Below are 16,100 nucleotides of genomic sequence, written 5' to 3'. Positions count from 1 at the left end.
ACCTGAGCCGCCCTGCGAGCCGGCGCGGGCGTCCGGAAAGGGCAGCGCCAGGCTCTCAGGCCCACCCCACCCCGCGCCTCACACACGTGACCCAGATCCGACGCAGAGCCCGCGGGGTCAGCGCTGCCAAGCAGAGTAGAAAAATAAAATAAAACTTAAACGCCCAACGTTACACGAGTTATGGGACATCTGTCTATATGTGAGACGAGGAAGCAGCCATTAAAATCATGTTTTTCTGTAACATTTAATGACATAGGACCTTCTCGTGATATGCTAAATGAAGAAGTCAACACCGAACATGGTACGGTCTCAATCGAGGCAACTGCGTAAGCCCGAGGGAAAAGACGGGGCGCGTCACAGTGACCGCCCCACAAGCGGAGGTCCTCGGGTGTGGAGCTGCACGTTCCCTACTCCAAGCACATGTCACACGAACTCAAAACGAACCCAGAGGCTTTGCCGGAAATAAATGAGAAGATTATCCACGGGCCTGAGAGTCTGCGAACTGGGAACACAGCGAGGCAAAAACTGACAGGTGTTCCAGAAAAGAAGAGTGAAAAGTTCTGAGAGTCAAAAGCACGTCCTTGGGAAGTGCCGGTCCCGCATTCTCAGCGCTAGGGTTGGTCCGGGACCGATGTCCGTCAGGTGTCAGGCAGTCAGGGTGATGGGAGCCAGGCGGATGCAGGCCTGAGCCCTTCCGCAGGTAAGCGGAGGGTTGGCCACCTGGAGGTCCGGATGCAGACCCCGGCGCCGACGCAGGGAGGGAACGTCAGAAAGTTCAGGCTCCCGGATGGTCAGGACAGGGATGGATCTTTCCTCGCGCCTCGCCCTTCATCACGTTAATAATTTTAGCAGTTTGGTTAAAACGACGCCATCACGTGTATTTGGTACCTTTACTCCTTCCTCATACATATTGCTGTCACAACTGAAAAAGTTATTTTTACATTTAGAAGAGTACCTGACATTAAACCGAGTGATACAGCTTAAAGAAAAGTATTAATTCAGAACAACGTTAAGACACTGTTTAGCGTCAGGCAGATTGGCCACGACTAAACAGCAAAGCCAGAATCAGCAAGAGCAGGAGACTCTGTGGAAAACATTCTTTGAAAGGCATTGCTTTTGGAGTGTAAATCATGACTCAGGAAGCTATTCGGTTTCGTGTGTGGGGTCTGGGTTGTGGCTGTTTGCCAGGAGCGGAGTACAAGCACCCGTGGGCATTAGTGCGGGCATCGAGCTCCCAGTACAGGCCAGGCACGGTGCTGGGCACACGGCCTGTCATTTCATGTGACTGTAACAGCCCAGAGAAATTAAATGAGTCCCAAGACGACACAGCTGTTAAAGGAGGTAGAACTCCGACCCAGGTCTACCCAGGGAGAGTCTACACTCCGAGATGTCATCAGGTGTCACGCTCACGCTTCCTTGCCGTCCCCCGCACGTTCGTCCGGCATGCACACACGTACCTGCACCAATAAGGACGCCTAGCGTATCCCTGGTCACCTCGTCTGTGAATCACCACAGATTACTTGACTCGAATACCTCGAAAGCTTCCATACCCGAAAGTAACCACACACGCACCTCTAACATCCTGGGGTTGTTCTTCAATCCGAAATAACGGAGAATGACAATGAACTGGTTATCCCGAGGACATGAGTGTCAGCTCTGAGCTGACCCAGGGAAGGTAAAACCCCCGCCAGCTGCTTACAGGAACCACACAAATAAGCACGGAGAGTGACTTTGGGACTCGTGAAGGAGGAACCATTTTCGGCGTGAGAGGGGTCGTTCTTTTGTTCTTAATTCGTATTATTCTCCTTCCTCTCAAAAGTCTGAACGTTTCCAGTCTTCATAAGGCTGTGTCTGAGGCCGACACGGACACTGTCTGGGCGCCCCCACCATAAAATGAAGATGTGTCGCTTTGCCTTCCACAGCCGGTGGGACGACAGCAACCAGTGTCCTCAGTTTCCCTGTGGCCAGTGAGGAATATAACGTATTATCCAGGCAGCGTCCAGGCAGGAGAAGGGAAGGGGAACCTTTAAAATACGCCTGAAACAGTGAGACCCTGATGGCATCTGCTACAGCCTGTGACTGGCATGCCACGGAAGCTCGAAAATGCCCAGCGGTGACCACGCAGGAAGGCAGGGCAGCAGTCCCCTCCCCACGCTGGGCGGCCGTGAAGCACGAGCGCCCCAGAACCTCCAGGACCAAGCTGCGGTGGGTGAGCCTGGCCCCGTGCCGCGAGCCCCGGGCAAGGCGGACAGCCACACGTGGACGTTCTTGTCCCACAGCCATGCCACACGTGACAGAAAACAAGCGGGCATTTACTGACCGCCTGCTGTGTACAGCGCCCGAGTCCAGGCACGGCCCCGCTGGAGGGCACAGGCGGGGTGAGGCAGCAACGGCGACACACCCGACAGCTACAGAACAGGGCTAGAGATCCTGGGGTCGGCACTGAGTCCGAGGAAGACATCATCTTTCCCGCAGTGCAACGTCTCAGCGAACACTTTTGGAAGGCGGAGCGCAGACCGTGGCCAGAGGACGGCTTAACACGACATGGACGGCGGGGGTCTGCTCCCTTCAGCCTGGAGAGCTTGTTTCGACACCCATTCCCAGACCGCACGCCCAGGGGGTCTGGTGTGAGGTGCAAAACAGTGCAATTCTAACTTCTAAATGCTGCTGCTGCTATGGGTCCAAGGGACACAGTTCCAGTAGCAATGATTTACAGGATTTAGAAAGCAGCAAAGGTGTGTTTAGTGACGAAAACAACGATACAGAGGCATGAAAATGGCACAATTCAGGCAAGGTAAGACGACAGCAAGGCCAGAGCCTGGTCACGACTGAGCTCGGTCGCTTCTTCGCTGACTCTTTTGAGGGTTCGCGACATGCTCTGTGCGGCTCCGGACTCGGGGAACACACCGGAACAGGACAGGTGAGGCGCCTGTTGCCAGGAGAGCACGCGATAAACGAGCCCATGAGGCACAGGCTGTTTCCGGGAGCGGTCAGCCCGGAAGGAAGTAAAATGGGGAGAGGGGGCCGAGCGTGACGAGGTGACCGCTGTATGGAAGGTGGCCTCAGGGAGGTGCCACGAGAGCCGAGTTCCCAAAGATCTGGGGAATGAGAATCCCAGGCCACAGCAGCGACTGGCACAAAGCTGACAAATGATCAAAGGCGGGACATGTGGGTGGGTAAACGGCGCTGTCACATTACAGGCCGTGGTCTCAGCAGACAGGAGGTGGGGCTTGATGTAAATGGAACCGTGACAAACATTTTGCTAATTTATTCACCAGGCTCTGGCCTTGCTGTCGTCTTACCTTGCCTGAATTTTGCCATTTTCATGCCTCTGTATCATTGTTTTCAGCAGACAGGAGGTGGGGCTTGAAATAAATGGAAACCGTGACAAACATTTTGCTAATTTGTTCACCACGAAGGATGAAATCCAGGACTCATTAGCTGTTTACCTTTAGGCAAAGCCTTTCTGAGCCTGCTCCCTAATGATAAAACGGGAGCTACTGATGGACTAGCGTCGAAATGCTCCATCACGCCGGACACGCGGCGACACTGTAAGTGTCGCTCTGTAAGGAACGCAACACTCCTCCCCACGGAAGGGGGCTGTGCCCGTCTTATCCGACCTCCCTGGGTGGCCCTGCTTCCCAGTGACACGGAGCTTCAGCCAGCTCCTCGCAGGTCTCCGCGATCTCGTTTTAGAAAGACGATGACGCCCCTGCCAGCAGGCGAAGGTGCATCCGCACGTGCTTCTCAATGGGCAGCTGAGCGGCGCCGCTGGGGATAAGGATCCGGCCTGAGGTCTCTGCTGGATGCAACGTACCTCCCAAACTGCACAACATGGTATTTTAAAATAAGATGTGGTTCATATGCCATGAAACGCAAGCTCTAACAGCCCTGAGTCTGTGTCTGCCCAGAGCCCGGTGTTCAGGATCTGAGGCTGTGACGTGAAGAGGGTAGAAAACAGATCCACGAGGTCTAGGATGAGACTTTTAGCACAGCTATGCTTGAAGCCCCTGCTACATACAGAATAATTCTACTTGGGGGAGAAAAAAAATCAAAGTGCACAACAAGTCTGGTTGAAAACTATCAATAGTTTTCTTTAGGAAGTTTTTTTTTTTTTTAAGTTTCTTTGGGAATGCTTCTATGTTCATTATTTATTTTCTCATTTTTAGTGCAACGAAATGTTTTGTGTAACAAAAGAGCTGGTCCTTTATGAGATCATAGCATCTCTAAAACCTTCCATTAACCCAATCGACTGTGAAGAGCCACACCCTAAGCAAGCCTCACCACAAGTCAGTGTCGAGAGGTCACGGCCACCGTGTGAGAAGCCGGTCAGTGCGCATCGCCGTTCCATTTCACGCGCACTCATCCACTCAGCAAACGTTTACTCGTGAGTAGTTCATTTCAAATTCTGATAACGGGCAACTAATGAAACTCGTAATTAAAGAGGAAAATGGCCTGATTTCCAACGTCCTCATTGCTCTTTTTTTTCCAACTCTACTTTTAGCACCAAAAACTGGTTATTAATGACATTAGGACTTTGAGTGGCTGAAATATGGGTCATTTTATTAATTAAGAACAGAGGTTTTAGTCCTATTTCCTCAAAATGGCTAATTACTGTATGACATTGATCTCAAAACCTGTGCTAAGAATGGGACCCTGGACTCCAGAACAATCCATTTGTTATAATGACTTACCAGCCTCGGGACTTTGAAGGCAAGGGGGACAGCGACGTGGTTTTCTGTGAGATGATGACTTTTAGAGACACAGGGAAGTTTTACGGTATCTGTAGCTCATCTCAAACAAAATCGCCATAGAAAACCACGCAGCAGAACCCAGGCCTCTGGGCTTTGCGCCTGGTGCTTTGCCGCTGACGTCAGATCAACTCCTTTGCTAATGGTCTCGTGTAAAATGGTGGGAGGCTGTGGGCTGAGCTAAAGACCCCGCTGGGATTACTCTAACGACGTTCAAGAACATCGGCTATTATTTCCTGAGTACTTACTATGTGGACTGTCCTAAGAACTTCACGGGAGGGTGATTCACGCACTTCATCCTCCACGAATCCTGCGGAGCTGTCACTAGTATGCTTGAGGGAAAACGAAAGCACAGGAATGCTAAAACTGTGCGTTAGGTCACATGGCTTAAAAGTGGTGGATCCGGCATTACAGCCTTTCCCCTCCCATCCCAGAGGCTGTGCTCCTAAGCCGAGGCCAGGCTGCCCTGTGGTTCTTCCCTCTGTGCCCTCGTCAAAGCTGTACTTCGGATGGGCTTTGAAAAAGTTATGAATGATCATCAGAGCTTACTTTAGTCGTGCAAAGAGGCCCTGGCCCATAACCAAAGGTCAGTCACCTTCTAGGTAACATGATTTTTTTCAAAATGAATTACAACATTATTCTTTCTTTTTATTGATTTACTTTCTTTTACTGATTTTCACCAATGCCTTAAGGATCATTTCCAGGATTCTGCTACCTAGTTAGGAGTTCATTAGTTGGATCCTTATTCAAAAGGGAACTAGTGGGAAAAACGATCTAATTATAATAATGATGATGATGAAGGATGATGGGGCTAGCAGCAACTAACTGTGACCGAGTCTTCGCCATGAGTTAGGCACTGTCCAAGGGCTTACATACTTTGGTCTATTCTTTCCACATAAGAACCTTACAGCAGGTGCAACCATGATGTGCATTTTACAAACGTGAAGACAGAGGCTTAGAAAGATTAAGGACCCAAGGTCACAGACGGAGCAGTTACAGAGCTCCAACCCAGGTCTAATTCCAGAGTCCACATCTTAATAATTTAGTTATAGCTGAAACTGCCACTTTTAATCTAGCGAAAAAAGACAGATGCTCTGAAAAAGACAGGTGCTCACAACCAACACTGCTGTTTTCCTGGAATTCCCTCTTCCGGCACGTTATCTCCATCCCTCTGAGCCTGACTAAATTCAAACTAGAAAAAGTTAAATAGGCACGACACAGACTCTAAATCAATCACTAAGATCTTAAAACAAAGAGGTACAGTTAATAAAGCAAAGAAGAGAAATAGAGTGATAAAACATACAAGCGAAAGAGAGAGAGAGAGGGAGAGGAAACAAAGAACAGATGGCACCAAGACAAACACCAAGATGGCAAATTTAAACCCGGCCTTATCAATGGTCACATTAAATGTACGTGGTCTAAACAGCCAATGAAAAGGCCAAGTTTATGCCAACAAATTCGATAACTCAGACGAAGTGGACAAATTCCTTGAAGGAAACAAACTCTCAGATATTAATCAAGAAGAAACAGATAATCCACCTAACTCTGCAGCTATGAACTAAATTAAATCCACAGCTACACCTCTAGGCCCAAATGGTTTCCCTGGGGGAATCTAGCAAACATTTACATAAGAAATAGCTGATTCTACATGAACTGCCTCGAAAAAATTTAAGATGAGGGAATATTTGATCGACAAAGCCGGGAATACACTGACGCGAAAACCGGACAAGGAAACGACCGAAGATTAGCCATCATGAATGTAAATGCAAACAAATGCTCGACACTTTAGCAGGTCAAATCCAAAAATATGTAAAAAGGTCATACAGCATCACTAATCGGATGTCTTCTAGGAAAGCAAGGATGGTTTAAGATTTGAAAATTTTAAATCAATAAGTGTAGTTCACCATATTAACAGACTGGAAAAGATAAACATCTCAATATCGATGGAAAAAGCACCTGGCAAAATGCACATTCATTCCTGATAAAAATTCTCAAAAACTAGGAATAGAGGAAAACTTCCTCAAGCTGATAAAGGATATCTTTGAAGACACTAGAGCTAATATCAAATTAACTTTGAAAACTTAAATGCGTACCTTGTAAGATTCTCACCTCAAAAATGAGGTAAGAGTGTCTGTTCTTACCTCTCCTGTTCAAAATGATAATGGATGTTATAGACAATGTTATAGACAGCAAGAAAAAAAAAAAAGAGTAAAAGATCCAGATTAAAAGAGAACAAGTAAAATTGTCTATATTTACCACCTATGTAGAAAATATAAGACTCTACAAAAACATGAAAAATATACATGAGTTTAACAAAGTTGCAGGACATAAGATAAATATACAAAAACCAACTGTACCCTGTAAAAGTATCTATTAAAAACAAATATTAAGTTAAAAGATATTTTAAAAGAACAAACAGAAAAGCCTGTACAATACAGATTTAAAGTGAACAAAAAATACGAAATGTTAAAGTTGATAACACTCATATGTTTGGCATTGGGATACTTTGGTGTTATGCTTAAAATGTTTTTACACTCTTCATTTGCTCCACTGTTTCTTGAGGAAAAATCTTCTGGTCCTCAATTCTTACAAAGTAAATGGAGTCCCAATTAAGAAAAATGCCATATGTCAGAGACATAACTGGCGGCAATTAGGGTTTTGAAATACTATTATTCAAAAAGAGCGTCACCTGTCTTTCATGCAAGTCTGGTTCCCCAGCAGGAGGATTCAGATACTCTTGCAGTAGCAGCTTCAATTAGAGAAGAAAATCTGAGACTAAAGACTGACGTGTACATGAACATTTAAATGTACTGGGATGACCTGGGACAATGCTTTTAATTTAAAATTAAAATTAGAATTTTAAAGATAAATGTGTCCACTTCTTATTATATGCAGGTATAAAGCATACAGTGAACTCAACTCTATGAACTGCCACCTAAATAACTGCATTAAAAAGTCTAAGAAATGCAGAAGACACACGTGCGTACAAACTCACATAAACACATAATCTAAAGAGAGTCTCTTCAGGCCAGCGGTTCCCAAACTTGCTGTTATGCTTTAAAATCCAGATGCCCAGGCCACACTCCAGAAAAATCAAATCAGAATGAGGCAAGCGAGGGAACAGGCAACAGTATTTTTTATAGACCCCAGATGATTCTAACGTACAATAAATTCTGAGAATCACCGTTTTAAGGCAAAGTTTGACAATGCCACCGTTATCAAATTAGTAGCTTAAGCTGGAGCCATTATAGGTCGTTTTAAGTCTCTACCCGCCTGGACTGACTGAATTACCATGGGAAGTGTCTCATGATAACAATCTGCAAAATGCCATCCTTGCGCAGGGACAGAAAGACAGAAGCTGAAGTGCTGGAGACGCTAAAAATATATGATTTAGAGAAAAAAAGGGAGAGAAGTAGTATTCAATTTCCAAACTCCTTAAAATGAAATATGGAGTCACTCTGACGAACCAAGAACAGCCAGCCGGGCACTGAAATCACAGCCCAAAGAGGAGAAACACTCTCTGAGGTCGACGGTCATCTCAGGAAGCGCACTCTCCACACCTGGGACCTTCCGCTCCGGTACACGGCAACCCACCCTCGACCTCAACTCAACAGACAACCCAGAAATGCACAGGAGTCTCAAACAAAGGAGGAGCGTGTTTCCAGACCCGCATGCTGGAAAAGGTAGACGGCCCAGGCCCACCCTGGTGAACGGGCTTCAAGGGTCTGTCAAAGGGCACGAGTCAACAGACGGAATTTGGTTAACGACAGGCCAGTCGCAGCCTCTCCATCTTGTGCCAGTTTTCCCCATGTCTGTGCCCAAACTTGAGATAATTATCCTACTTTTTTTTCTGGCTTCGATGGGGACAGGTATGTATTAGCAGAAGCAGATGGGACATTATGGGGCTAAAGTTTACAACGGATCCGTAAACCTCCTGTTAGAACACCAAAATAGAGTTTCGTGACTTGACTTACCTCATGGCACATATAGGAGCCACCTTTCTTCACTCGGTCTTTCCCAGAAGGGGGCCCTTTCTGTAAAAGAAGAGAACTCGCTAGTACCAACAGCACAGCCGCGCCCCACGCAGTGGGAGAGGGTCCATCTTAGTCACCTCTCCCGTGGTCACCCAAATTGTCCCCGTGCTTTTCCGTCCCGGGCCTTGCGCCTGCACCCAGGCACCCTCCCGAAGGCCCGCCTCTCTCAATCCTACCCATCCTCTAAGGTCCAGCTCCACCTCTAAACCCCTACATCACCTTCTCATGCTGAAAGGCAAATTTATCCGGCATTATAATTATGTTTTTATAAGCCTGCTGTGCAACACCTAATAAATCCTGTGCTGACTGAATGAAGGAATTTGCTTTTTATCTCAGAAAGATTTCAGGTCAGATTTATTGGTATAATCTACATACAGTAAACTTTTTCACCTTTTTAATCCTTTTTAAATGCAGAGTTCTGATGAGTTTCATCAAATGTATAGTCATGTAACCACTACCACAATCGAGACATAAAAACACAGCTTTTTCAAAAAGATGTACATCGTGCGTGCTACGAGACGAGCATGGTTCTAAGTCCTTTGCAAATGTGAACGTGTGCGATCTCCGTAACGAATCCTGAGGCAGGGTAAGCGAGGGCGAGAATGAGGATTCACACCCAGGCAGCCCGGCTCCAGGGTTTGCGAGCTCCCAATTTAGAGACGGGGGGACAGGAAATGGGGCAGCGGCCTGAAGCAGCAGTGGCTAGGTCGGGAGTAACACCTGGAGCCAGAAGCGGCCGGCCGAGCAGTCAGACTGCTTCTTCTGGGGAGGGCTTTGGATCAAAGTGCGATGGAAATGCACATCCTCGACTTTAGTTACCAGGCTAAGAGCCTCAGCATCAGGTAAGCCATGCAGACAGCATCTGCGAGGGACCAACGAGCTCCCACAAACCAGAATCACAGCTGGGAAGTCCGAGGGGGACCAGGATGCTTTGCTTTTCCTTTGTTACGCAAAAAGTCGTCTCATCATCTAGCGACTTGCTCTGTTTCCTGAAATCAAGAGAAAGCAGAACCACCCTCCTGTTTTCCTTTTGTCTTGTCGACCATCTATTGTCAAAGGCCAGACGTAGGGGCAGAAGCTAGAAGACCCACGTCTCCTCCAAGCCTGGTGAACACACTGACCTGCAAATGCCAACAACGTGGGCAGAAGACGTTTCCTAGGCATTTCCAGGTACTCGGGAACTGTCAGAGACCAAGCCACTTGCCAGTCCTCATTCCACGCAGGGCCACAGTTATTTCCACGGCCTCAATGCTTAATGTTAGACTAACAGACTTCTACTGAGTATAAGCGAGCAAGCTATGGATGAGAAAAGCGGCATGCAACAATGACTAACAGCACAGCTTCCCTCCCAGGGACACCTGGACTGTGACAGACACCAAATCAGAGTCTGCTGGGCGAATTTACGGTTCTGTAAAAGGAAGATCACTCGGAAGCTAAGCGGGGTCGGGCCTGGTCAGTACCTGGATGGGAGACCACCTAGGAAGACCAGGTGCTGTAGGCATAAAAAATAAAAAAATAAGAGATTGTAAACTGACGAGGTCTTTGCAATCTGTGAGGTCAACCGAGGGTTGCTCCGCCTAAAAAAAAATAAACATAAAATGCAAATATAAAAGGAAGATCAACCCCAAGGATTCAGTGAGGCAGAAACGACGCCTTTACGACCGTGTGGCTGTCCCGCAGACCGGTGACTCTCTCCGACACGGAATTCTTGCCTCGCACTGCTGCAGGCGGCTCTCTGCGCGCTGGGTTCAACGTCCCGGATGAGTTGAAATTCTGACTGAAGCCTCTCACGGTATCCGCCGTCGCGCAAGACAGAACTCTTTTGTCAAGTCACATCTAAAATGAGGAGCCGATTTGCCAACAGGAGGGAGTGAGAACAAAACACTTCTCTCCCGTCACCCTCTCCAATGAACGAAGCCCATGATCGCTAAACAGCAAGTTACCAGACCAACCAAGGCTCATGACGTCCATGCTGGTGCGTCAGACCACTGTGGCTACGCCGTAGCTTGCAATGTTTACCGCTTCGCCAGCGGCCCTGCTCACGCCTGCGGAATCCTGCCTGGGGCTTCTGTCACGGAGTCGAGCCCTCTCATACTTGGCCTCCTCCCTTCCCGCTGCCTCCTGTACTTCCCAGCGTCACTGTCTTTCCCAGAGAACCCTGCTTCTCGTGAAGTGCCCAAAGTAGGACAGCTTCAGAATGTCATTTTTGCCTCCAGGGATGTCTCAGGCTCTTGCTCCAGGACCCACCTGCTCATCTTTCTGGGGGTCCTGGGCATCCACAGAGCCCTCCTCCAACAGCACGCTGCAAGTGAATCAATTTTTTTCTTATCGGCCTTCTTCACTGTCCAACTTTTTAAATAAACTCATTGATTTACCTTTTGACTGTACATTTATATGTATCTTACCACAGTTTATATGTCTATATCAGTTTTGTATGTATATCAGTTTACATCTTATCAGTTACATATTTAAATATGTACATGTGTGTGTATACATATACATGTGTATACATATATGTGTGTGTATATATATCTGTGATAACATGTAAAACATCAAGGTGCACTGGTGTTATTTTACCAGTTCCAGTGACGTATAAAAAACCTCCCTCTACATCCCTTTAGCCTCTCTGGTTTATAATCTAATTGTATTAAATACTCCCTCTCAATACACACAGAAACACATCAGACAATGTTATAATTTCTGCTTCAACCATCAATAGAAAATGTAGGAGAACGAAAGCCTGCGCACACATCCACATTTTTGCTTCCGGTGTTCTTCCTTCCATCCCGATGTTTAAAGGTTCCTCCTTAAATCGTTTCCGCTCAGTTTAGGGGACTTCCTTTAGCCATCCTTTTAGGTTAGGTCTGCTGGTGACAAATTGTTTCCCTTCCTTTGAGAATGTCTTGATTTCCTCTTACTGCTAAAGAGACAATTCACTGGATAAAGGATTCTGGGTTGGCAGTTGTCTTTCAATACTTAAAAAACATGGTGCCATTTCCTCTGGTCCTCATTAGGGTCTCTGATGAGAAATCCACTGTCATTCACAATGCTTTTTGTTCCCTCTAGGTAAGGTGTCATTTTCTCCGGCTGTTTTCAAGATTTATCTTTGTCTTCGGTTTTCAGAAGTTTAATTATGCTGTGTCATGGAATGGATTTGAGATGATCCTCTTTCGGGTTTGCTTAGCCTCTCGAATCTATAGGTTTAAGTCTTTTCCCAAATTTGGGAAGTTTTCAGCCATTATTTGCGTACTCAGCCCCACCCTCCTTCTCCTCTTCTCCAGGCCCCCCATGACACAAATGCTGGATGATCTTTCGTTATAGTTACATAGGACTCTGAGGCTTTGTTTATTCATGCATTTATTATTTTCTATTTTCTCTCTGTTGATCAGTTTGGATAGTTTCTTTGGTTCTAGTTTCCAGTTTACTGATTTTTTTCCCCTCTGTCCTTTCCATTCTGCTGCTGAGCCCACTCGTAAAGCTTTTATTTTGATTATTCTATTTTTCAGTTCTAAAATTTGCATTTAGTTCTCATTTATATCTTCTACTTTTTTTTCTGAAGCTTTCTATTTTTTTGTTTCAAGCATGTTGATAATGGCTCACTGAAGTACTTTTATCATGGCTGCTCTAAAATCTTTGGTGGGTAATTCTAACATCTGTCACCCCGTGTTAGCATCTATTCAATGTCTTTTTTCATTTAGCTTGGTATCTTCCTGGTTCTTGGTATGATGAGTGATTGTTCAATGGAAACCTGGATTTTAATTATGTTACAAGACTCTAGACGTTACTTAAATATCCCGTTTTAGCTGGCTTTCTGTGACTCACACCGACAGGGGAAAGGTGGAGCCACCTCATTACTGCCAGGAGAGGGGGAAGGAGAAGGCCAAGGTCCCAGCTCAGTCTCCACTGCCACCTCCTCAGGGGCTCTTCTTACTCACTGCTGGGAGGGTGAGCGGTCTGGCTCCCCACGCATTCTCCACAGTAAGGGGTCCTCGTGACTGCTGGACAATGACAAAAGGCCTTCTCTGACACCACCCAGGCAGGGGTGTTACGGAGCCTCCGTACGGCCCCATGCTGGTGGATGTCTACATGTCCCGCTGGGCCTTTGGGGGCGTGGGCGGGGACGCAGCCTGTTCTGTGTAGGGTGGTTACTGCCTCAAAGTTCTCTTCGTTGCTAGACTGTCCCTTTTCTACTTGCTCCTTTAGCTACAGACAGCGGGACTGTCTTGAGACTTTTTGTCTAAATCCATGGGCATTTGTGGGTTGATGGCTTCTTCAGCTCCGAGTCTGAGATACATGGGGCAACGAGAAAATCCACGGAACCCGCTGCCATGTCACTCGTAGGGTCCCAGGGCCCACAACTACTCTGCCTTCTTCTCACCTTTCAGGGGCTTCTCATGTTTCTTTCACATGCAGTGTCCAGCGTTTTAACTGTATTTAGCAGGATGGGGATGGGGAACTGAACATCTACTCTGTTTTCCCAGAACCAGAAGTCAAACCTCCATTACCTTCATTTTTAAAGGACAGTTTTGCTGGATATAAACTCCTTACTTGATAGTTGGATTTTTTCCCCAGCACTTTGAATATATCCACCATCCGGTTTCCACTGTTCCTGATGAGAAACAAGCCGTTCATCACTTCTCATTGTCCTGTATGTGCTAAGGTTTTCTCCTGCTGCTTTCACGATTTTCTCTTTGTCCTTCAACAGTGTGACTGTGATTTATCCAGGTGTGTTTATCCTAGTTGAAGTTCACTGAATTTCTTGGATCTGTAGATAACTGTCATTGAAAGCGGTAAGCATTCGGACCGTTTCTTTAAAATTGTTTTGTTCCTCTCTCTCGCTCCTCTCCGTCTGGGGCTCCTATTCCGTGTTGGAATTACGCTGAAATGCTTCCTATTGTAGCAGAAGACCCTGTTGGTTTGTCTCCAATTTTTTTTTCCCTTTCTGTTCTTTGGTTTGAAAATTTTGATTTAACTTAGCGAGTTCACCGATTCTTCTACGGTTTCTAACGTGCTACGGAGTTCATCTAGGGAACTATTCATATCAGTTATGATGTTTATCAAATATAGAAATTTCATTTGGTTACTTAACATTTCCATGTGTCTGTTATGAATCTTTATTTGTTAACTCATTGTATTTTCTACTAATTCTTTATATTTCCCTTTAGTTCTTTAAAAATAATAGCTGCTTTTAAGTCTTTGTTAAATCCAACTTCTGGGCCTTCTGTGTTTATTAAGGTAAAAACTAGACATTTAGATTATTTATATATACATATATGTATCAATTAGCAACTTTAGAGTGTGTAAGGTCAAATCTCTATAATAAATTCATTATGCACGCATGTGTAGACACAAGCAAGCACGCACACACACGCGCGCACGCACACACACACACACTAGTAGTTCTACTTCTGACTGAACCAAGATTGACAGAGTTAATAACTGCTGAAGCTGAGTTATAGGTACATTCTCTCTACTCTCACTTATTAGCATTTCCATAATGAAATCCTAAAATATATATATACTCACATATGCTAACAGGCATAGACGTACACTCATCTATGCCAACACAAGCATAAACTCTCTTTATAAAAAGAGTCACTAAAAAACTACAAACCAGTTGCCTGGGGAGGAAAGAAAGGTCTGGGAGACGAGGGTGGCAATTTTGTACCTTTTGAAATTCATTCGTAAATTACCTATTCATTTTTTTAGTTAAACAAGGAGCACATTCAGTGTGATTGTATTGGTTGTGCTTCAGTGACACTCAGAGATAACACTCTATTAAAACTTAAAAGCGTCTTTTGTTTTGCATTTACTATCTCCTTATTATAATCCATTCTTACCATTAAATGGCACCATAGCTTTCCAAAGCAGGAAATGAGTTAGCCCCTGAAACAGGATTAAGCAGCACATCAAAAACTTTTTTCACCCCCATCTTCTTTCCAAGAATCAGGTAAGTGAGGTGCCGGTCCAATGTTAGCCGACTGTTAGCGTCTTAGCTATTGTCAGAGTGTGGGCTGGTCTGGGAAGACTATGCAGTTTAAAATGATTAAAACTATTTCTTTTAACCCTAAAGAGAATCAAAGCTGAACGTGAAGGGTGGGAGCAGTAAACTGACTCCTGGACGACAAGATCCAGGCTGTCTGAAATCAGAAGATGTCTCAGAGGTCCACTGGGCCCAAAGCCCTCGACCTGAAAACTCTTTGGATCTGAGCAAACAGAAACAGGATCTCTCGAACTTGTTAAAAGACCTCAGAAATTCGCCTCTGAGAGAGCTGCTGTGGCTAACCAAAAAAGCTGTTTTTAGGCCCGATGACCTTCCTTCCTTACCAATATCATTTCTCATTGTCGCCCTCAGGGCAATGAGCTTCTCACGTCCCCCAAGGAGACACGTGATCTTGCTGCCTACTATGCCCACCCCCACTGTTCATTAAACTCCCATTCATCTTGCAAGATCCACCTCGCATGCTGCCTCTCAGTGAAGAGCATGGGCTCAGGCGCCAGACTGCCTGCGAGACTGGTCCAGTTAGGAAACCCTTGCACGTCCCGGTTCCTCCCTGGGAAACAGAGGTGACAACGTAGCCTGCTCCGCTGGGCTGATGTGGGGACTACACGAGATAAGCATATAAAGCACCTGGCAAGGAATAAACACTAAATGCGCAGCTGCTGCTGCCACCATGACCCGTTACCAGCTCATGACTCACTCCGGTCTCCCAAAGGCGCCCGCACACTTAATCATCCAGGTGGCGTGCGACCTCCCAATTCCAAAACCACAGAGATCGCTTAACCTAGTTTTTCTAAGGCCGGACCCCAAAGGGAGTCCAAGTTCTACGAAAATAGCTGACACGGTAACGATTCTGTAGAAGGGAGACAGGCTAACGCGCGACAGGAAAAGTCTCATGGCCAATCTCGGCGAGCACGGGTTTCCCCGCAGCGTCAGACTTAGCAGGACGCGAACATTTTTAATGGTGAAACCAGCACAAAAACATTCTGGGGGCCACAGAAATAACAGAGTGAACTTCACCTCAAGAAGCTTTTAAAAGTCTGAGAGTGTAATCTGTCTTTGTCGCACTTTCTCTCCCTTTGCCGGGTTCGAACGATACCACGAACTCCTTAGGAGGAAACTGAAACTCATTCTTTCCGATCTGACAATGATCGCTCGCCTTAACTTAAAAACATTTGGGAGAAGACCAAGCGACCCTGGGCAAGTCTTCGTATATTTTAAATACTGTTTTCATCTGCACATTAGATACTACTCAAGACCAGCCGGTGGGAACACCAGCAGCTTTGAAAGAGCACGGAGGCCGAAGGGCTGGCT

General features: G+C 46.1%; 1 protein-coding gene across 1 annotated transcript in view; it reads right to left on the bottom strand.

The window, feature by feature from the left end:
* Positions 1–3,343: 3,343 nt before the first annotated feature.
* Positions 3,344–16,100, bottom strand: part of SUMF1 (sulfatase modifying factor 1) — a 68,708-nt gene continuing 55,951 nt past the window's right edge. Inside the window, exons 9-10 of the mRNA XM_015587168.2 lie at positions 8,726–8,785; positions 3,344–5,083 (exon numbers count right to left, since the gene is read on the bottom strand). Of these exons, the coding sequence (XP_015442654.1) occupies positions 4,955–5,083; positions 8,726–8,785 (189 nt within the window). The 3' untranslated portion in view covers positions 3,344–4,954. The remainder of the gene's footprint in view (positions 5,084–8,725; positions 8,786–16,100) is intronic.

Source organism: Pteropus alecto, unplaced genomic scaffold, assembly GCF_000325575.1.
Source record: "Pteropus alecto unplaced genomic scaffold, ASM32557v1 scaffold53, whole genome shotgun sequence".
In the NCBI taxonomy this organism is placed as follows: Eukaryota; Metazoa; Chordata; class Mammalia; order Chiroptera; family Pteropodidae; genus Pteropus; species Pteropus alecto.
This window is presented reverse-complemented; position numbering and strand designations above follow the sequence as displayed.